Here is a 22077-nt window from a genome sequence, read left to right on the forward strand (position 1 = left end):
GCAAGAATTTTGTGTGTGGGAATTGGAACTCTTTTGGTTAGTGTTTGAGGTGGTGAGGGAGTTTCACTAGTGGAGGATGAAGAAGGTGAGGGTGTGTGTGCCTGAGTTTGCTTTACACGAGCCATAATCACAAAATAATTGATTGAATGTAGGTAGATAGAATGAATACGCTGAAGAATATGCAGAGCAATGAAGCAGACAGAGTGAAAAAATTGAAACTTTCTGGAAAATCTGGAAAACTGAGATGCAGAAATCGATTTTGTCCTTTACCTTTTTATACTTTAACCCTTGTCAATCGATTGCCAAATCGATTGGGTTACCGTTACACCGAATCCTTAATCGATTTCGTAATTATGAAGTCCAACGGCTAGTTAAAAATTCGCAACGGTCATATTCCTAATCGATTCCCAAATCGATTTTCCGTTTTACTAAATCGATGTCCAAATCGATTGTTCCACATGTTAAAAAACTGAACACTGAATCAATCGATTTCCAAATCGATGCTCGGGATTTTTACACAATATTTTCCAAAAATCTGAACTCTGGGCTAACCAAATCGATTTCCAAATCGATTTTATAAACAGTTTTCATCAAGTAATCGATTTCCAACTCGATTAATCTGGAAAACTTCACTGATAAATACCAAAATCACAAAAAAACTTATATCTCACTAGGATCAATGATCCCTAGTTTCATCCTTATGTTCAAAAAGCTTTCTTTTGGTAATGCTTTCGTGAAGATATCTGCTAGTTGTTCTGTAGTATTCACATATTCAAGTTTGATGACTCCATTCTGAAAATGATCTCTTATGAAGTGATGCCTTACCTCAATATGTTTTGTCCTTGAATGCATTACTGGGTTCTTTGTTATGCTGATAGCACTGGTGTTGTCACACATGATCGGCACTGTTCCCAAATCAACACCGAAGTCCATTAGGTGCTGTTTCATCCACAAGATTTGAGCACAACAGCTCCCAGCTGCTATGTATTCGGCTTCTGCAGTAGACAAAGCAATACTTGTTTGCTTCTTACTAAACCAGGACACTAGAGAATTACCAAGTAGATGACATGTACCTGAAGTGCTTTTTCTGTCAAGTTTACAACCAGCAAAATCTGAGTCTGAATACCCAACCAAAGTACATGTTGAACCTTTTGGATACCACAAACCAAGGTTCTTAGTACCTACTAAGTATCTGAAAATTCTCTTTACTGCAGTGAGGTGAGATTCCTTCGGATTCGATTGATACCGTGCACACATGCAAACGCTGAACATAATATCGGGTCGGCTTGCTGTAAGGTAGAGCAGAGATCCAATCATACCACGAAATCTGGTTACATCTACAGGCTTACCTAACTCATCTCGGTCTAAGAAATTTCCTTGACTCATGGGTGTATCAATGGACTTAAGCTTATCAAAGTTAAATTTCTTTATCAAATCAGAACAATATTTGGATTGACTAATGAAAATGCCTTGCTTGGTTTGGTTAATTTGAAATCCCAAGAAATATGATAGTTCACCCATCATTGACATTTCAAATTTACCTTTCATCAAGTTTTCAAATTCTTTGCAAAGCTTGTCATTTGTTGATCCAAATATAATGTCATCAACATAAATTTGGACCAGCAAGATGTCATTTTCAATAGTTTTTGTAAAGAGTGTCTTATCAACATTTCCTCTAGAAAAATTTTGTTGAATGAGGAAAGTGCTGAGTTTCTCATACCAAGCTCTTGGAGCTTGTTTCAACCCATAGAGGGCCTTTGAGAGTTTATACACATGGTTAGGAAAATCTGGATTTTCAAAACCTGGTGTTTGGCTCACAAAAACTTCCTCTTGTAGGTCTCCATTAAGAAATGCACTCTTCACATCCATTTGATATAGATTGAAGTCCATGATACATGCATAGGCCAACAAAATCCTTATGGCTTCTAGTCTAGCTACAGGGGCATAGGTCTCATCAAAGTCTATTCCCTCCTCTTGACTATAACCCTTTGCAACTAATCTGGCCTTATTCCTAGTTATCACACCATTCTCATCTAACTTATTTCTGAACACCCACCTAGTTCCTATAACATGCTTACCCTCTGGCCTAGGTACCAAGTTCCACACTTTGTTCCTCTCAAACTGGTTTAACTCCTCTTGCATAGCAAGTATCCACTCACTATCTAAAAGGGCTTCCTTAATGTTCTTAGGTTCAATCTGAGACACAAAGGCTGTGAGGTTACAGAACTCTCTAAGGTTTCCTCTAGTTGACACACCTCTAGAGATGTCACCTATGATGTTGTCTAAGGGGTGGTTTCTATTGAATCTCCATTCCTTAGGTAACTCACTGGTTTCTATAGGTTCTATAGGGTCTGCACTAGTTGGAGGATCAGCTATAGGTTGTTCTAGGGGTTCAGATTCTACAACATCATCCAAAATATCATTAACCTTAGAAGGAGTTTTGTTCAAGTTTTCTGTAAAAGATTCATCAAACTTTACATGAACTGACTCTTCTATGGTTTTTGTTCTTTTGTTGTAGATTCTATAGGCTTTACTAGTTTGGGAGTATCCTAGAAAGATTCCTTCATCTGCCTTAGGGTCAAACTTTCCTAGGTGTTCCTTGCCATTGTTCAAAACAAAGCACTTACAACCAAAAATCCTAAAGTAAGACAGGTTTGGTTTTCTACCCTTGTAAAGCTCATAGGGTGTTTTCTTAAGAAGGGGTCTAATCAGTACTCTATTCACAATATGAGTGGCTGTACTAATTGCATCTGCCCAAAAGTACTTAGGTAGGTTGGAGTCCTTAAGCATGGTCCTAGCTAACTCTTCTAGGGATCTATTTTTCCTCTCCACTACCCCATTCTGCTGTGGTGTCCTAGGGGCTGAATACATGTGGTTGATTCCATTTGATTCACAATAATTTTGAAAAAGATCATTTTGGAATTCACCTCCATGATCACTTTTTATTGAAACAATTTTCAAATCATTCTCATTTTGTACTAAAGCAGCAAACTTTTTGAAAACAGAGAATGTATCACTTTTATGAGCTAAAAAGTAAGTCCATGTGAATCTAGAATAATCATCAACCAGCACATATCCATATAGGTTCCCACCTAAACTCTTAACTTGGGCAGGTCCGAAAAGGTCCATGTGAACTAGTTGTAAAACTCTATTTGTTCTAACCAAATCTATAGAGGGAAACGGAGTCTTAACCAGTTTACTCTTCTCACATGAATCACACAACCTATCCTTAGAAAACTTCCTATTGGGGAGTCCTATTACTAGCTGTTTGCTAACAAGCTTATTCAAGTGATTAATATGAATATGAGCAATGCGTTTATGCCACAACCATGTTTCATCTTGATTTGATAACAAGCAACATACAGCACTTGGTACAGAATTGAAATCCAACATATAGATGTTGTTAATTCTGTCACCAATCAGCTTTATGTTTTTGTCATCTTTATGCTCAATAATGCAAGATTGTGATGAAAAACTTACTTGAAAACCTTTGTCACATAGCTGACTTATGCTTAGCAAGTTATGCTTGAGTCCTTCAACATATAATACATTCTTAATCACTGTTGTTGACTCATTGCCTATATCACCAATTCCAATAATTTTTCCTCTATTGTTGTCTCCATATTTGACAAAACCTCCTTCCTTTAATGTCAAGGACAGAAATTTGGATTTGTCCCCTGTCATGTGCTTCGAACATCCGCTATCCAAATACCATGAGTGCTTAGTGGATGTCAAGCACACCTGCAAAACAAAATCAGAATTTTGTTTTAGGTCCCCAATCTAAATTGGGTCCTGTTTGGTTAGTGTCAAACACAGATTTCTTTGCTTTCCAAATTTGCTTCCATCCCTTATTGGCTAATTTTTTAAACTTGCAATTTGACACAAAATGTCCATTTCTGCAACAGAAATGACACTTGCCATTAAAGGATGAATGGTGATTTGGCTTAGTAAAGATATCATACATATTCTTAGCAATGGCAGATTTCTGACCATGTTTGACACTTCTGGTTTGCATATAACCAATACCATATCTATTTTTATTCCTTTTAACATGCATGTTTGGTGTATATCCTAAACCAGATTTTTCATGAACATGTCTCTGATTGCTAAGTATGTCATTCAGTTTATCTTTACTATTAGCAAACTTTAACAAATCAGATTTTAATGATGTAACTGTATGTTCAAGTTCAATGCACTTTGCAGATTTTTCTTGTGAATCCTTTTTCAGTTGTTCACATAAATTTTCAATTTCTTTATGCTCAACATTCACTTGTTCAAGCATTTTCTTTGTGCTTAACAACTGTTTTATGGAGTTCACATAATCATCATGCAATTCATTGAAAGCTTCTTGAAGTTCATCATATGTTGGATTAAATTGTGAACTAACCTCTTTTTCCGATTCTGAATCTGAATTTGCCATGAGACACATATTGGCTTCTTCTTCATCCGAAGAGGCAGAGGATTCATCATTATCGTTCCAAGCAATATACGCCTTCTTTGTTTTGGTGACTGGTTCTTTGCCTTTTGATTTTGCAGCTTTATTTTTGTTCTGCAATTTGTAGCATTCTGACTTTATGTGACCAGTCTTCCCACATTCATAACATGTAATTTGCTTGTTGTCGCTAGTCTTGGAGCTGGATGGTTTTCTGAATTTGTTATCTTTCTTCTTCAGAAATTTCTTAAATTTCTTGACAAGCAGTCCGATTTCTGGTTCTTCATTGTCACTGCTGGATTCATTTGAGCAGCTATCGGATTCAATTTTTGACTGATTTGCTTGAACCTTCAGAGATAAACCTTTCTTTTTCCTACTTTCCATTTCGGATTCATCCAGTCGTTGTAATTCCATTTCATGTTCCCTTAACTTTCCAAATAGTGTTGCTGTCGTCATCTTTGCAAGATCTCTAGACTCAGCTATGGCTGTTATCTTTGGCTGCCATTCTCTGGTTAAACATCTCATGATCTTTCCAATCTGCTGTTCATTATCCACATCTTTTCCTAGTGCATGCAGGTTGTTGACTATGTGTGTGAATCTGGTTTGCAAATCGCTGATTGACTCTTCTTTCTTCATGCTAAATAATTCATATTCGTGCATGAGCGTATTCACACGAGCTCTCTTAACATCAGTAGTACCTTCGTGAGTTTCTTGGAGGATGTCCCACATCTCTTTTGCTGACTTGCAATTGGACACTCTAAAGAACTCTTCTGCACATAGGGCGGACGTGATGATGTTCTTAGCCTTCGCATTGAAACCAACCTTCTTCTTGTCATCATCTGACCAGTCGGCTCTAGGCTTGATAATCATTGAGTTGTCAGTTCCTGCAATCTTGGGAATGTACGGACCGTTTTCAACAGCATCAAGGATATCTATGCCACTTGCTTCCAGAAATATGAGCATTCTTTGCTTCCAGTACATGTAGGCTGTACCGTTGAAAGCTGGTGGTTGTGCTAACGAAGCGCCTTCTCCCAGAACGTCAGTTGAGGCCATCTTCTTATAAGTTTTACCTCTCAAGAAGTTGGCTCTGATACCAATTGTTGGTATCAGTGACCTCGCAATAAAGAAAATATATCAGTTTTCGTTACCAAATTAATCTGTATCAAGCGCACAGCGGAAATTAAATTTTGAGGCATGCAAAGTTAGCAATATAGAAAATTAAAGAGAGAGAGTTAGAGAAGAAGACACAGAGATTTATCCTGGTTCGGTTGTTCCACAACAACCTACGTCCAGTCCTGAAAATCCAATCGGATTTCAGATTTTCTTCTCCTTCAATAGAAAGAATCAATTACAAAGATTTTCCAGTTTCCTCCCTGAAACCTATCAATCTCTAATTATATCTTTCCTATTGAATACCCTCTGATCCTTGAAGACACTCAGCAGCCTATCACAGAATCAAAGTGCGACTCTTTCTTGTTGAGTCCTCTCAACCAAGAAAGTAGCCACCAGTTTCGAGCTGGCTTTTCTTGCGTTCTATTTCGTTCAAAGTTTTATTACAGAAAGAATAAAGATTGTAAAACAAAAGGGTCTTCAATCTTTATGAATGTTGCTCTTCACAAATCTGGATATTCATGGATTGTTCTTGAGCACATTATCATTTCTCTTAGATTGTCAACAAACTGTATTGAGATCTGTAATCACAATTATGAAGTTGTTAGTTTGTTGCCATGAACCGTTTTTGAGAGCATAAGAGAAATTATGAAAGTTAGGAAAAAGTTATGTAAAAGTTATGTAAAAGTTTTTAGAAGTTATGAGAATAAAGATTGAAAGACATCTTATATAGTTTCTGAAAAACCAACTACGAAATCGATTTCCCAATCGATTTTGTAAAGTTATAAAATGAGCTAAATCGATTTGCCAATCGATTATCGCGATCTTGGTTTTCTTTAATCTTGAAACTATACAAGCTAATCGATTTACCAATCGATTCTTTAAAACAACACTTTTCAGCAGAACATGTCCAGACCTGTATAAATCGATTGCCTAATCGATTTCTGGGAAACTGTTTTAATAAAACTATTTTCAATCGATTACTCAATCGATTTGCCAAACTTCAGAGTTCACTGTGTTTTCAACAAGTTTATTTCAATCGATTTGCCAATCGATTGTTTTCAAAACAGTGGCTCAGGTTTTTGATGTCAATCGATTTGTCAATCGATGTGATTCAAAATAGTGATTCAGTTTTAATATCAATCGATTTGCCAATCGATTGTTTTCAAAACAGTGGCTCAGCTATTTGATATCAATCGACTTGTCAATCGCTTTGGTGTCATGTTCCTGAAAAGTTTTTACCTGGTGTTTAGTTCAATCGATTTGCCAATCGATTGCAACCAAACTTTATCAAAATTAAAGTGTTAACAATAGATTGTCCAATCGATTGTATTTGTCACAGGTGAGGTTATTTTTCAAATGATACTTTGTCAATCGATTTGCCAATCGATTCCCTCAGCACTGGAGTGCCACTGTGACTCATTCAATCGATTTACCAATCGATGTGTTACCATCAGGTTTGATTTGTGAAATGTTCAATCGATTTACCAATCGATTTTCTCCAAATCAGAGGCTACTGACTTGTGCATTTTTCATTTTTAATTGATCTAATCGATTGCCTAATCGATTGCACATTCACAAACACTTAAGATTTCCTTACACCCTTGTTATGAAATCGATTTCCCAATCGATTTACATATTCAGAATTCAACTTTTGTTGATTTCTTGTGTTCCAAGCTATTTGATCCAAGTGTGTAGGATTGAATTGGTGTTCCTGAAATTTTGCTCAATTGAAATATTAGATTTATCATATTAAGTATGAATATTGTTGAATTGTGAATTATGTCAAAATTAGGAATCAAAGGATCAAAATCCAACAATCTCCCCCTTTTTGGCATAATTGACAATTCATACAATTGTAACTTGAGCATATCAAACCATTTCAAAATCATACCAAAGAAACCAATTCATAGCATTAAATATGTACCAATACAGATCATCAGAGCATGTGTCAAAATGTATCAAATCAGCATTACATTATTAAGTATCAGAGCAAAAACAAACAACATCAGATGCTCCCCCTTAATAATGCAACAACAAGCATATTATCAAGTTATCAAGTTATAATTTTTCTCCCCCTTTGTCAATTAAGGCAAAAAGGCAGAAAACAATTCCTCCCCCTATGTTAAAGAACATAAGCATAGGAAATGAAATCATATAACTTGTATATCAGATCAGAACAAAACAAATATGCAACAGATGTAGTATGGCAGTATTTATATGATAACAATTAATACATTTGCTCATACATATATATTAATAAAACATAAAACAGCAAAAAAACAGCACGACAACCAAAAATAAGACAACACAAATAAGAAACTTGACCATCTAATCTCCTAAAGTGGGCTGGTTCTCACTATCATCTAGGGGAGAGGTAGAGACCGCTGTATTATCCTCAGCTGGTGTCTCCTCACCGTGAGTCGCAGACCGATCTAGAGGATCTGGCTGTGGTTCCTCAGTTGCTTGTCGACCAATATGCGCTATGTCTTCAAAAGATAGCTTGAGGCCTAGATGCGCTTGAATTGCAGCAACATCCTGAACAACTGATTTCAGGGATGTTTGGATAGATGTCAAGGTAGCTTCCATCCTTGCATTTGACTCTAATATTTTGGCGTTGTGTTCCATTTGAGCTGCCATAAATTCCATCAGCTTTGAAACAAATGCAGGAGCCTCAGCTGCTGATTCAGATGCTTGTGGAGGAGTTGGTTCAACATTTGGCATTGGTCTAATCCAAACATTATCTACTTTCTTCAGTTTCATCTGATTCACAATCGCTTCGCCGAAGATAAGTGTAGTCTTTGCAGATTCTTCATTCAACAACGATACCTTGAAGTGCTTGAGAACCTTTGTAACCAACTGCGGATAAGGCAACATGATCTTACTGTGTGAAGCTTCTAACATGTGCCTTAGCACAATCCATGTCCAACTCATCTTAAGTTCCTTGGACAATCCCCATAATAATATAATATCAAGCTTCTGAACAACAGCATGATTTCCTGATCGAGGTACAAGCATTCTTGTTAATGTATACATGAGCATGCGTTGCTGTACCTTCATCTGACCAATTGGCAAAGAGATGGTTTCCACAAAACCATCAACCATGATGTCTTTCACTGCAGTGTGCCTGTCCAGCGATGCTTCCCAACCTTCGTCGGCTGCATCCGCATCAGAACTGCCGTCTATTGATTGTCCATGAAATGGCAATCCTGTCAACTCAGCAAAGTCTTCAAAAGACATTGATAATTTTTTACCTTTAACCTGAGTTTTGAACCCGTCATCAGTGAGCTTGAAATTTGCATAAAATTCTCGTATCAATCTCGGATAGCTGTCCAAAGTAGATGAAAGAAAACCTTCAAGACCATGAAATCTCAGATGATTCTGGAATGTGAAGCCTTCTGTATCAAAGAAACCAAAGTCTAGGGTTCTGCCTTCATGAATTTTCCGTTTAAGAAACTCTGCTGGAATGATAACTTCCACATCCTTCTCTTTAGGTGCTGGAGTTTTCTTAACTAGGGGTGAAGTAACCGGTTTCTTTTTCTTCTGAGCAATTTCTTTCATAGCATCAGCCAACAACTTCTCACTTGGTGGTTCCTTCCTTTTCTTGATCTTTTCTGGAATAGGAGCAGGAGCCTTGCCCTTGTCCTTTGCAAGAATTTTGTGTGTAGGAATCGGAATTCTTTTAGACACAGTAGGTGGCGGTGAGGGAGTTTCACTGGTTGAAGATGATGAAGGTGAAGGAGTATGGGCTTGTGTTTGTTTCACGCGGGCCATGGTTGCAAATAGAGGAGATGAGTGAAGATAGAGTTCAGATATAGTTGCAGATATCAGTTGCAGAGACAGAGGAAGAAGATGAAGCAGAGAAAGAAAATATAAATCTGGGTTGAAACAGTGAAGAAATCGATTTAGACCTGTTCGTTTTTATACTTTTACCCTTATCAATCGATTGCCCAATCGATTTGCTTACCGTTACACCGAATCCTTAATCGATTGTGTAATAATGATGTCCAACGGCTAGTAAAAAAGGTACGCAACGGTCATTTTCCTAATCGATTCCCAAATCGATTTGCCGTGTTACTTAATCGATGTCCAAATCGATTGTCCCAAAAGTCAAATACTGAACACTTAATCAATCGATGCTCGGGATTTTTACAAAATATTTTCCACAAAATCTGAAGTCTGGGCTAACCAAATCGATTCCCAAATCGATTCTTTAAACAAACAAAGAGCAAACTCGAAATCGATTACTCAATCGATTTAATCCCAAACAAAACTTCTGATTAACTGCCATTGACTCTTTTTCTCTGTCATCAACACAACTATGTTGACCAATCTTTCTTCATTTAATCTTCATTTAATGTTAAAGACAAGATTCTCATACTTGTCTCATTTCACGTGTCTTGAGCATCCACTTTCAAATATCAATCTTGCTTGGTGGATGTCAAGTACACCTGCAAAAACATAATTAATTTTTGGATCTAGGTACCCAATTCAGATTGGGTCCTGGGGGGTCAGTCTTAAACACAGATTCTTTTGCTATCCAAACTTGCTTCCATCCTTGATTGGCTAATTTTTTAAATTTGCAGTTAGACACAAAATGTCCCTTTCTACAACAGAAATGACATTTGCCATCAAAGGATGAATGGTGATTTGGCTTAGTAAAGATATCATACATATTCTTAGCAATAAAAGATTTTTGACCATGTTTGACATTTCTGGTTTGCATATAACCAATACCAGATCTGTTTTTATTTTTTCTTTTGACATGCATATTTGGTGTATATCCTAAACCAGATTTTTCATAAACATGTCTTTGATTGCTAAGTATGACATTTAGCTTATCTTTACTATTTGCAAAATTTAATAAATCAGATTTTAATGATGCAATAGTATCTTCAAGTTCAATGCACTTTGCAGATTTTTCTTGTGAATCCTTTTTCAGTTGTTCACATAAATTTTCAATTTCTTTGTGTTCAACATTCATTTGTTCAAGCATTTTCTTTGTGCTTAACAACTGTTTTATGGATTTCACATAATCATCATGCAATTCATTGAAAGCTTCTTGAAGCTCATCATATGTTGGATTAAATTGCGAACTAACCTCACTGTCAGATTCTGAATTAGTGTGAGCCATGAGACATAAATTCACTTTTTCTTCATCCGAAGAGGCAGAGGACTCATCGTTATCGTTGTCACTCCATGCAATATATGCTCTTTTGGCTTTGTGAGCTCTATTCTTGTTCTTCAGTTTGTAGCATTCCGACTTTGTGTGACCAATCTTACCACATTCGTAGCATGTAACTGTCTTGATGTCACTAGTCTTAGAGCTGGATGGTTTTCTGAATTTGTTATCTTTCTTCTTCAGAAACTTCTTAAATTTCTTGACAAGTGATTCGATTTCAGTCTCTTCTTTTTCACTGCTGGATCCATCTGAGTAGCTATCGGATTCAGGTTTAGATTGCTTGGTTTGTACTTTCAAGCATAATCCTTTCTTTTTCCTGCTTTCCATTTCGGATTCATCCAGTCGTTGTAATTCCATTTCATGTTCCCTCAATTTACCAAATAATGTTGCTGTCGTTATCTTTGCTAGATCCTTAGACTCAGCTATTGCGGTAATTTTGGGCTGCCATTCTCTGGTTAAACATCTCATGATCTTTCCAATCTGCTGTTCATTATCCACATCTTTTCCTAGTGCATGCAGGTTGTTGACTATGTGTGTGAATCTGGTTTGCAAATCGCTGATTGACTCTTCTTTCTTCATGCTAAATAATTCATATTCGTGCATGAGCGTATTCACACGAGCTCTCTTAACATCAGTAGTACCTTCGTGAGTTTCTTGGAGGATGTCCCACATCTCTTTTGCTGACTTGCAATTGGACACTCTAAAGAACTCTTCTGCACATAGGGCGGACGTGATGATGTTCTTAGCCTTTGCGTTGAAACCAACCTTCTTCTTGTCATCATCTGACCAGTCGGCTCTAGGCTTGATAATCATTGAGTCGTCAGTTCCTGCAATCTTGGGAATGTACGGACCGTTTTCAACAGCATCAAGGATATCTATGCCACTTGCTTCCAGGAATATGAGCATTCTTTGCTTCCAGTACATGTAGGCTGTACCGTTGAAAGCTGGTGGTCGAGCTAACGAAGCGCCTTCTCCCAGAACGTCAGTTGAGGCCATCTTCTTATAAGTTTTACCTCTCAAGAAGTTAGCTCTGATACCAATTGTTGGTATCTTGACCTCGAAATAACAGAAAATATATCAGTTTTCTTTACCAAATTAATCAGTATCAAGTGCACAGCGGAATTTAAATTTTGAGGCATGCAAAGTTAGCAATATAGAAAATTAAAGAGAGAGAGTTAGAGAAGAAGACACAGAGATTTATCCTGGTTCGGTTGTTCCACAACAACCTACGTCCAGTCCTGAAAATCCAATCGGATTTCAGATTTTCTTCTCCTTCAATAGAAAGAATCAATTACAGATTGTCCAGTTTCCTCCCTGAAACCTATCTATCTTAATGATCTCTTTCCTATTGAATACCCTCTGATCCTTGTAGATACTCGTCAACCTATCACAGAATCACAGTGCGACTCTTCCTTGTTGAACACTTTTCACCCAAGAAAGTAGCCACCAGTTTCTAGCTGGCTTTCTATCAACCCTTTGATCCTTGTAGATACTCAGCAGTCTAACACAAAATCAAAGTACGACTCTTTCTTGTTGAGACCTCTCACCCAAGAAAGTAGCCACCAGTTTCTAGCTGGATTTCTAGCGTTCGTTTCGTTTCAAAGTACTGTTACAGACAGATTAACAGAAGTACAAAAAGCAGTCTTCAATCTTGATCAGTGTTCTTCTCACGAATCTGGATATTCAAAGATTGTTCATGAGAACTTTGTCTTTTCTCTCAAGATCACTTTTCCAGCTCTTTTATTGATTGTTGATAATCTTTTGATCTTGATCTGAAAGAGCAATATCAGATTGTTAGCAAAGTGTATTGTGATCTGTTTATTGAAGTTATCTTGAGTTCTTAGAAAAATGAAAATTATGATCAAGGTTCTTAGATAAAAAGATTGAAAGACAGTTTATATAGTTTCAGAAAAACAACTACTAAATCGATTCACCAATCGATTTATTAAAGTTATAAAACATGTCTAATCGATTTGCCAATCGATTATCGCGAGTCTTGTTTTTCTTTAATCTTGAAACTACATAAGCTAATCGATTTACCAATCGATTCTTTTAACACACTTTTCAGAATAAATCGATTCACAAATATGCATAATCGATTTGGCCACAAACTGGGAGTTCACTGAGATATCAAAACATTGTTTCAATCGATTCCCCAATCGATTGTGTTTCAAAAAGTTCTTTCAATCGATTCCTCAATCGATTGCGTTTAAGTCAGTGACTCAGCTATTTTAATGTTAGTCGATGTGCCAGTCGATTTATGTGTATTTGCCTGAAAAGTTCTTACCTGGTGTTTAGTTCAATCGATTTCCCAATCGATTGCAACCAAACTTAACTTGATTGAAATCTCACACAATAGATTGTCCAATCGATTGTGTTAGTCAAGGCTTAAGTTCCTTTTGAAATTTTGTTTAGGCAATCGATTTGTCAATCGATTTCCTAGTGCCCTGTGACTTCCCAATCGATTTGCCAGTCGATTAGTTTCAATCAGTTTTCATTTTGTGATATGTACAATCGATTTGTCAATCGATTAACCTGTAAATCAGGTTGCCACTGACTTGTTCAATTTTCAATTCTAATTTAGTCAGTCGATTTCCCAATCGATTATACAATCACAAACATATACTTATCCTTACACCCTTGTTATGAAATCGATTTCCCAATCGATTTAACCAGTGAATAATCAACTTTTTTTGATTTCTTGTGTTCCAAGCAATATGTTCCAAGTGTGTAGGATTGGATTGTTGTTCCTGAAATCTTGCTCAATTCAAATGTTAGATTTATCATATAGTGTATGAATTATTGTATGTTTGTTAATTATGTCAAAATTAGGATTCAAATGACTAAAGTCCAACACAGTTAATATATAAGTTTGTTTAATACATAAGTAATTACATAAGCAAGTAAGTAGTAAGTAATTAATTACCTCGGGAATACTCTTCAAACCGACGTTGCAACTCCCGGTTTCACTCTCCATTTGTATTTCAGGTTGGAGCTGAACCGGAAGTTGCTTGTCTTTATTCGTATTCACCAAGAGTGCCACTTGCTCCGATAGGATTCTGAGCTTCTCTAATACTTCCTCGTTGGAAGGTTTTTGGCGCTTCTCTTGAGGAAAAAAGCTTTTGGGAGTTACGCCAAATCCTTTCCCCCTCACTCGACCGGAATACTCAGGGACATTAAACACTTTCCCAAGAATGTCCCTGCACGTATCCTTGTTGCCCTCTTGAGTTTCAGAACTTTGTTCAATAGTTTCCTAAAATACATGTAACATTAAAAAGATAAGTTCAATAGCATTTTTAAAATACAATATTAAAAAATATTAAAGTGATAATATACTTACACAAAGTTCTACAACTTTCTTGACATTTTCATTATCAACCACTCCATCTTTGTTAACACGCGCTTCCTTCCATAAGATATGACGACCCAAGGGTTGATCGGCTTGGGTGTCTTTTCTCTATTCGTTAAAATCATAAACAAAATAATACAAATTAGTTACACACTATAGTTTATAATACAAATTACTTCATTATATAAAAGTGATGTTTAATTACTTACAATTTGTTGTTCAAGGCGTGCATATCCCATACGTGATTTCTTGTATGGGTGTTTTGGGTTGCTTGCCCGTTCGCGATTTGCCTTACTAATATTCTATATAAAAAAAAAGATAGCAATTGTGTAAAAATTAAAATACGCTACGAATATGAATAATAAAACACAAATGCTAATAAATTAATAACTTACGACAAACGCCGGGTCAGAACGTTTGGAAACAAATGCACTCCATTCATCCTTTGATATATAATGTTGATATATCTTTGGAGGTTCAGCATTTGTGTTTCCTTCTCTATCTTTTAGATAGAAATTTGAGAGATGGGATCTAAATCCACGATGGATTTTCCCAGCAACTCTCAAAACATATGACTTTCGTTCCTCATCAAGAACAAAAGTGGTCTGCAATGAAAACAATTATAAGTAATGTATTTTACAGAAAAAACATTATAAATGACAAAAGAGTAGATCAAAATATTTACTTGAATGTCATTCCAGATGATATCTTTGGCATCCTTCAACGCCTTATCTCTCCAGTTGTCTATTGTTATTGGGACATTTTGACGAACAACAGCCCCAATGTAGCTTACAAACATGGAGCTGTTGGGGTCAACTGGCTGACCACTCTCGTTCCAGCCAACCTAATAAACTCATATAGTAAGTACATGCCCTAAACCCTTTCGTTCCTCATCAAGAACAAAAGTGGTCTGCAATGAAAACAATTATAAGTAATGTATTTTACAGAAAAAAAATTATAAATGACAAAAGAGTAGATCAAAATATTTACTTGAATGTCATTCCAGATGATATCTTTGGCATCCTTCAACGCCTTATCTCTCCAGTTGTCTATTGTTATTGGGACATTTTGACGAACAACAGCCCCAATGTAGCTTACAAACATGGAGCTGTTGGGGTCAACTGGCTGACCACTCTCGTTCCAGCCAACCTAATAAACTCATATAGTAAGTACATGCCCTAAACCCTAAAAAAAGATAAAAAAACACACTGCAAACAGAGTATATATAGTATACCTCAAATTTAATGCCATTACTCCTTGTTTTAATGACTTTCTGCATGATAGTTGCACCACGTTTGACTTCTTTTTCGTAAGTCTTAGAGGTGCCAACTTCTTCATTTTGAACTTCTAAATCTTTGTTTGTATCCATTTAACTACAACAAGTTCAACATGCACTTTAGTATAACATCAACAAGCTCAACATGCATCATGCATTATTATAAACAAACTCAACATGTATCAGTATATCTTAAAAAAGCTCAACATGCATTTTAATGATTACAAAAAATTTATAACATCAATACCTGAATAATGGTTCGAAGAAAGATGAAATGTAAAGAAAAGAGGGAACGCAGAAAGTTCACAGAAATATGGTTCAAAGAAATAGGATATTGAAGAAATACGTAATGAGGGTTACGTATTTCAATGAAAATATATTGTGTGAAATGGGAGAGATGATCTTGGATGGAAATAAGGTTCGAAATGAAGGAGATGATCGTGGAAATAAGGTTCGTAAAGGACGGGATGATAGGGTTTGCAAAAGAAGAGAAGAAATGAAGGTTGAGATGATAGTGAAGTTTACGTAATGAAGAGAAAACTGAAGAGGTAACTGTTATATATACGTAACACTTTTACAGCGCTTTTTATAAGCCTTTTACAACGCTTATTTTGTAAAGCGCTCTAAAATGCTTCTTTAGTTAAATTTTTAAAAGGCTCTTTTACAACGTTTTTCCCAAAAAGCGCTGTAAAAGACCTCCGTGTGTTATTATGTTATATGAATGCCTTTTACAGCGCTTTCACACATAAGCGCTCTAAAAGGCTTCTTTAGTTAAATTTTTAAAAGGCTCTTTTACAGCGCTTTTTTCAAATAAGCGCTGTAAAAGACGGGGTCTATATCAAATTTTGACATTATGTGATTTTTTAACCATGTTACAAAACTTCGATTGTGCTCTCGAGTTATCCAATTTTGATTCCTATTCATGTTCAAACGAGATAACTGATCAATGTGTATTGTAACATACGGTTGAACCTCATCATCATTGTGCAGAACATACAATTGTGCCTGCTCCCATTCTGTCCTTGATATAGTCAGTAGTCTCCTTCCAGTTATCCCTTCTCCTGATAGTCTTCCCGAATGACGAGACATGGGAAGCCCTATGGATTCAACATTGGACAGATATTCAGTACAAAATTCAGCAGCCTCTTCAACAATGTATCGTTCAGCAATACAACCTTCTGGTCGACTTCTACTTTTTACGTACCCTTTTAATATTTTCATATATCGTTCTATCGGATACATCCATCTCATATAAGCTGGCCCACAAAGTTGTGTCTCCTTAACCAGATGAACAGTAAGGTGAACCATTATATCAAAAAACGATGGTGGGAAATACATTTCAAGCTCACACAAAGTAACAACAATTTCCCTCTGCAATGTCGGTAATTTCTGAGGGTCGATCACTTTACTACAAATTTCCCTGAAGAAGAAACATAATCTAGTTAAGGCTAGTCGAACTTTTTCAGGTAAAATGGAACGTATACCTATTGGTAGCAAATGCTCCATTATAATATGACAATCATGGGTCTTCAAACCTTTTAACTTGAGGTCTTTCATACAAACCAAATTTTTAATGTTCGAAGAGTATCCTTCTGGAACTTTAACTTCGTGTAGAAATTTACATAAAACAATTTTTTCCTTTCTAGATAGAGTATGAGCGGCTGGAGGTAGATATGTGCGATTTCCTTTCTTTACTGGAGCCAGTTCATTTCTTATTCCCATATCGACCAAGTCCAATCTTGCATTGACGCCATCTTTAGACTTTCCTGGAACATTGAGTAACGTACCAATAACACTTTCAAATACATTTTTCTCAATATGCATCACATCGAGGAAATGTCTTACATACAATGACTTCCAATATGGCAATTCAAAGAAAATTGACTTTTTCTTCCACCCAGTTTTCACCAGCTCTCCCGCAAAAGGTTTGCCAAATTTATTGGTCAAACCTTGTACTTTTTCAAGTATTTGATATCCAGTCGGTGCTAAAGGAGCTTTACCTTCCTCTGATTTTCCATTGAATGCATTTCTCCACCCACGATACTGATGACTATAAGGTAAAAATCTACGATGTCCAAGAAACACATTCTTCTTACAATGTTTCAACCGCATCCAATTTGTACTCTCTTCACATATAGGACATGCACACTGACCTTTAATGCTATATCCTGATAAATTACCATATGCTGGAAAATCATTAATTGTGCCGAACAACATAGCCCTCAAATTGAAACATTCTTTCTTATACCCATCATAAACTTCCACACCTGTCTCCCACATACTTTTTAAATTTTCGATTAGAGGAGTCAAGTATACGTCGATATCATTCCCCGGTTGTTTGGGTCCAGAAATTAACAGAGACAACATCATAAACTTACGCTTCATACATAACCATGGAGGTAGGTTATATATTACCAAAATCACAGGCCACGTGCTATGTGAGATGCTTTGAAGACCATGTGGATTCATTCCATCAGTAGAAAGTGCAAGTCTTAGATTTCTTGACTCTATCCCGAATTCAGGATACTCGTGATCAATTTTTGCCCATTGTGGGGAATCTGCAGGGTGTCGAAACATTCCATCTCTAATTCTTTCATCTGCATGCCATGTCAAGTGTTTTGAATCTTCTTCACTGCGATACATGCGCCTAAATCTTGGTATTATAGGAAAATACCACACGACTTTTGCTGGAGTAGATTCTTTCTTCTTATATCGAGAGACATTGCATTTCGGACACGCCTTAAGTAGTTCATATTCGTTTCGAAATAAAATGCAATCGTTAGGACACGCATGAATCCTTTCGTAACTCATTCCAATAGAACACAAAATCCGTTTAGCCTCGTAGGTTCGACTGGGAAGTTCATTATCATCTGGCAACATATCTTTTATGAGTGTTAATAATTCTGTAAAGCTTTTATCAGACCATCCATTACTCGCTTTTAAGTTGTACAACTTTAATATCGCTGACAGTCTTGTGAATTTAGTACAACCATTATATAATTCTTTCTCTGCATCACTCAACAAACTTTCAAACATTTTAGGACAATCTCGAAGATCTTCTTCAACTGCTTTTGCAATCTCATCAACTCGGTCCGGCTCATATGTATCTGTATCGAAGTCAGTTGAAGCATATGTCGAACTATTCTCAAAATTAATGTTTCCTTTTTTTTTTTCTCACCATGTCTTATCCAACATGTGTAGCTTTGATCAATTCCATTACATACTAGATGTCCTTCTAATTCATCTTCTCTAACACGTTTTCCAAAACAACATTTTAAACAAGGACAAACTACTCTATTTGGATCTTTTGCATTCTTCACTGCAAACTCAACAAACTCCTTCACTCCAATTTCATACTCTTTTGACAATCGATTGGCTGAAATCCATTTCCTATCCATATTATACCACCTATATAAATGCAGTAACAAAAATAATAAGCTTTCAAAACATATCAACAAGTTTCAAAAAGAAACCAATATCAACTAACAATTTCAAAACAGAACAGATCATGTGGTATGAGTTTTTGACAATTTTTGACAATTTCAAAACATAACAGATCATGTGTAAAAAATACCTTAGACAACGTAGATGGCCGCACAGTACGTAGAGGATATTAGGGTTCCCAACGTATATAATTATTTGAAAGATGTAGAGGATATGAGGGTTTCCAACGTATATAATTATTTTAAAGATGTATTTTACAGCGCTTGTGAAAAACGCGCTGTAATAGGTAGTTAAATTCAATGAAAGCGCATGTGTTTTACAGCGCTTGTGAAAAACGCGCTGTAATAGGTAGTTAAATTCAATGAAAGCGCATGTGTTTTACAGCGCTTGTGAAAAAAGCGATGTAACTGATACGCGAAAGCGCTTCCTTTTACAGCGCTTTTTTGACAAGCGCTGTAAAAGCCTTATAACGTGATGCGCAAACGTTATATGACCTACTACAGCGCTTGTTTTACAGCGCTTTGAATCAAAAGCGCTGTAATAGGTTCCGTTATTTTTAAAATATAATTACAACAGCGCTTGTGTTTAGCAAGCGCTGTAAAATGGGCGCTGTTAAATGTCATTTTTGGCGTAGTGACTACTCTAATGATAGTTAGTGTGCAAGAAATAAATTACTGCAATTATAGTGTTCCAATTGTTTTCATAATTATTATTTTAAGGTTTTATTAATTGAGTGTTGTTTATAATATTTTTGTTTATTCTATCCTTATAATAAATAATTAAGAGTATTATTTAAAAGTAATGAGTTAAACTTTTTCCTCTTACAAAAAATAACCATTAATTGATCGATAGATATTATCGACTATTAATAAATGATTGAAAAACTCTAACCAAAACAACACCTTTGACTATTTCGTTTGTGTAGAATTCTGGCTCCTTCAGTTGCAAGTCCAACATAACATCTATCAATCTATTATTTCTCATCAACTAGCTTTTGAAGGAAGCTATCCATCTTTTCCATCAATTTCACCATCTTCTGTTTCTTCCCTTGAAAATCAATCCATTTTAGTATTGGAAAAAAATCATTAAAATTTCCACTTACAAGAAGCTCTAGATACTCCTTCATTAATATTATTAATTTATTTTGGAAGATAAAAAGTCCAATATTGAACTTATTTATATACAAAAGTTTTTTTTTTAGGAACATTTCAATATATACAAAAGATATTTTAATAATATTCATATATAAGATTATATTTATATTTAGTATTTGTAAAAAATGCAATGTATACTTATAATTAAAGAGAAAGATAATAGTTTATGTGTATATAAAATACAAAATACTATAAATAAGAATTTTATTTTTAAATATTTTTTTATTAAAAATACAAAACTTCTAAATTAAAATATTTAAGGTTGCTAAACCTCTAATTTTGAATTTCTGAGTTTTTCTCTTAAAACCAACGTGGACAGAGCATATCAATTTAAGCAGGTGAATAGAAATTTTTGTCTCAGTTTACTCCTTAATGGTTTGGTCGGTCATTTCGTCAATAAAAAAATTAAACATAATGATTTTTAAGTGAATTAGTTCCTCAAAATATAAATAACTACCAAAAAAAAAACTTTCTAATGTAAACTAATAAAATTCAACATAATCCAACCATCATTACATAAGTAATAAAACTAGTTTATTGGGTTGTGGCGAAAAAATTGACAAATGACTTAAAATTATATTTGAACTAGTTAACAAGTAATTGATAGAAGAGATAATTTTTTAAATTAACAAAACGGGTCAATGTACTGTCTCATTTTTTTAGTGGAGCAAAACAACATAAAGTACTAGAATTCAGAACCCAAACCCTCTCGCCACCTAAAATAGGAAATTAATTAAATGAATTAACTCGAGAAACTCAATTTGTCTTGCAACCTTTAGTGTTCCTTACGAACATTGGTCGACACAAACAAATATTGTTTACATTCACAATAGAGTGATAAATATAATTATTGAATGTGATTTAAAATGGATATTGGTCTTGGGTCCCACTTTGAAGATTATTTAGATTAAATATAAGGGGTTAGAGACCAGTTGGTCGTATCACAATTAAAATATATTGAGATTTACTTATATTTTTGGTTTAAAATAAAATTTTGTTTTTTATTTTATCAAATTTATAATTTTGGTTCTCTATTTTTTTTTTACATTTTGATTCCTTAATTTTAAAAATTATTGATATTTGATTTCCCTTCTTGATTTGAATTTTAATTTAATAATATGTTAACTATTTTAATGATATGGAAAATTATGGTGATGATGGAACTTAAATGTAATAATCTCACTTTAATAAATTTAAAAAAAAAAGTTAATTAAACTTTAAAAAATTGAAAACTATTTTTTTGCTTTAAAAATTTCTAAAATTTTTAAAAAAATAAGTATCATTTAAGATTACTTTTTTTTTTTATTTTCAAAAAAAAAAAAGAATTACTTTTCTTTGCTTTCAAATATTAAAAAAAAATGTGTTAATGCCATAATTTACTAACCATAAAGCAAAGAAAAGAAAAGAAATTTTTTGTGACATTTTGAAATTTTTTCTAACTTTTTAAAACAAAATAAAATTCATTTTAAAAAAATTATCTCTGTTTTTTCAGAAATTTTTTAAGTGAAAAAAAAAATTAAGTGATATTATTTAAATTTAAATTCATGTCATTGTGGTTTTTCACCTCATCATGTACATATCGCTAAATTAAAATTCAAATTGAGAAATGAGATCAAATGTCAATAGTTTAAAAAATGAGGAGACTAAAATTACAAAGAAAAATAGAAAGATGAAAAATTGTGGATTTGATAAAAGAGGAGTATCAAAATTGCATTTTAGATTCTATTTCTAACCGGTAAACTTCAATGCATTAAAATAATATGATGAACATGGCCCTCTCATATTTGATTTAAACATCTCATATTTGATTCAAACATGAGAGAATCCAAATCCATTATTATTAGCTAGTTTGATTTTGTAGCAGGAACCTCAATCTCATGTCTCAACGCTCAATTCGACGTGGTTTTAAATTATTCTTATGGTGTGTTTATAGATTAATAAAAAAAAATTAGTTTCATATTTTTATAATTATTTTTTATGAGAGTTTATTATAAAATGGTAAAAAATTATTTTTGATTGTATTAAATATAAAAGAAAGTGGACCAACAAAATTGAATGTATCTGATTCATATTTTAGACTATATGCATTGTCTTTTGTTGATTAAATTTTCTCTTATATGCAAGATCAGA

At 34.7% G+C, this 22077-nt stretch overlaps 1 protein-coding gene and 1 long non-coding RNA gene across 2 annotated transcripts; both read right to left on the reverse strand.

Annotated features, from left to right (window-relative positions):
• Window positions 1–8354: 8354 nt before the first annotated feature.
• On the reverse strand, window positions 8355–14356 carry LOC140920656 (uncharacterized). Its single transcript, XM_073369458.1, has 6 exons — window positions 14283–14356; window positions 14065–14181; window positions 13651–13977; window positions 9000–9085; window positions 8797–8870; window positions 8355–8401 (listed from the first exon to the last, which is right to left on the reverse strand). Exons 1-6 carry the CDS (start codon window positions 14310–14312, stop codon window positions 8355–8357), a joined length of 681 nt encoding a protein of 226 aa, XP_073225559.1. The 5' UTR covers window positions 14313–14356.
• A 4048-nt stretch (window positions 14357–18404) lies between these two features.
• On the reverse strand, window positions 18405–19032 carry LOC140920629 (uncharacterized). Its single transcript, XR_012163360.1, has 2 exons — window positions 18924–19032; window positions 18405–18757 (listed from the first exon to the last, which is right to left on the reverse strand). It is a non-coding gene; the product is annotated as an uncharacterized lncRNA (long non-coding RNA).
• Between the last annotated feature and the right edge of the window lie 3045 nt (window positions 19033–22077).

Source organism: Cicer arietinum, chromosome 6, assembly GCF_000331145.2.
Source record: "Cicer arietinum cultivar CDC Frontier isolate Library 1 chromosome 6, Cicar.CDCFrontier_v2.0, whole genome shotgun sequence".
NCBI lineage: Eukaryota > Viridiplantae > Streptophyta > Magnoliopsida > Fabales > Fabaceae > Cicer > Cicer arietinum.

What these genes read in the sequence shown, in the direction of transcription:
- LOC140920656 (XM_073369458.1), bottom strand. Translation starts at nt 14,312, where the DNA reads ATGGGATATGCACGCCTTGAACAACAAATT. An exon ending in CACGCCTTGAACAACAAATT is followed by an intron (nt 14,182 to 14,282) that starts GTAAGTAATTAA and finishes TTTAACGAATAG; the next exon opens with AGAAAAGACACCCAAGCCGA. An exon ending in AGAAAGTTGTAGAACTTTGT is followed by an intron (nt 13,978 to 14,064) that starts GTAAGTATATTA and finishes CATGTATTTTAG; the next exon opens with GAAACTATTGAACAAAGTTC.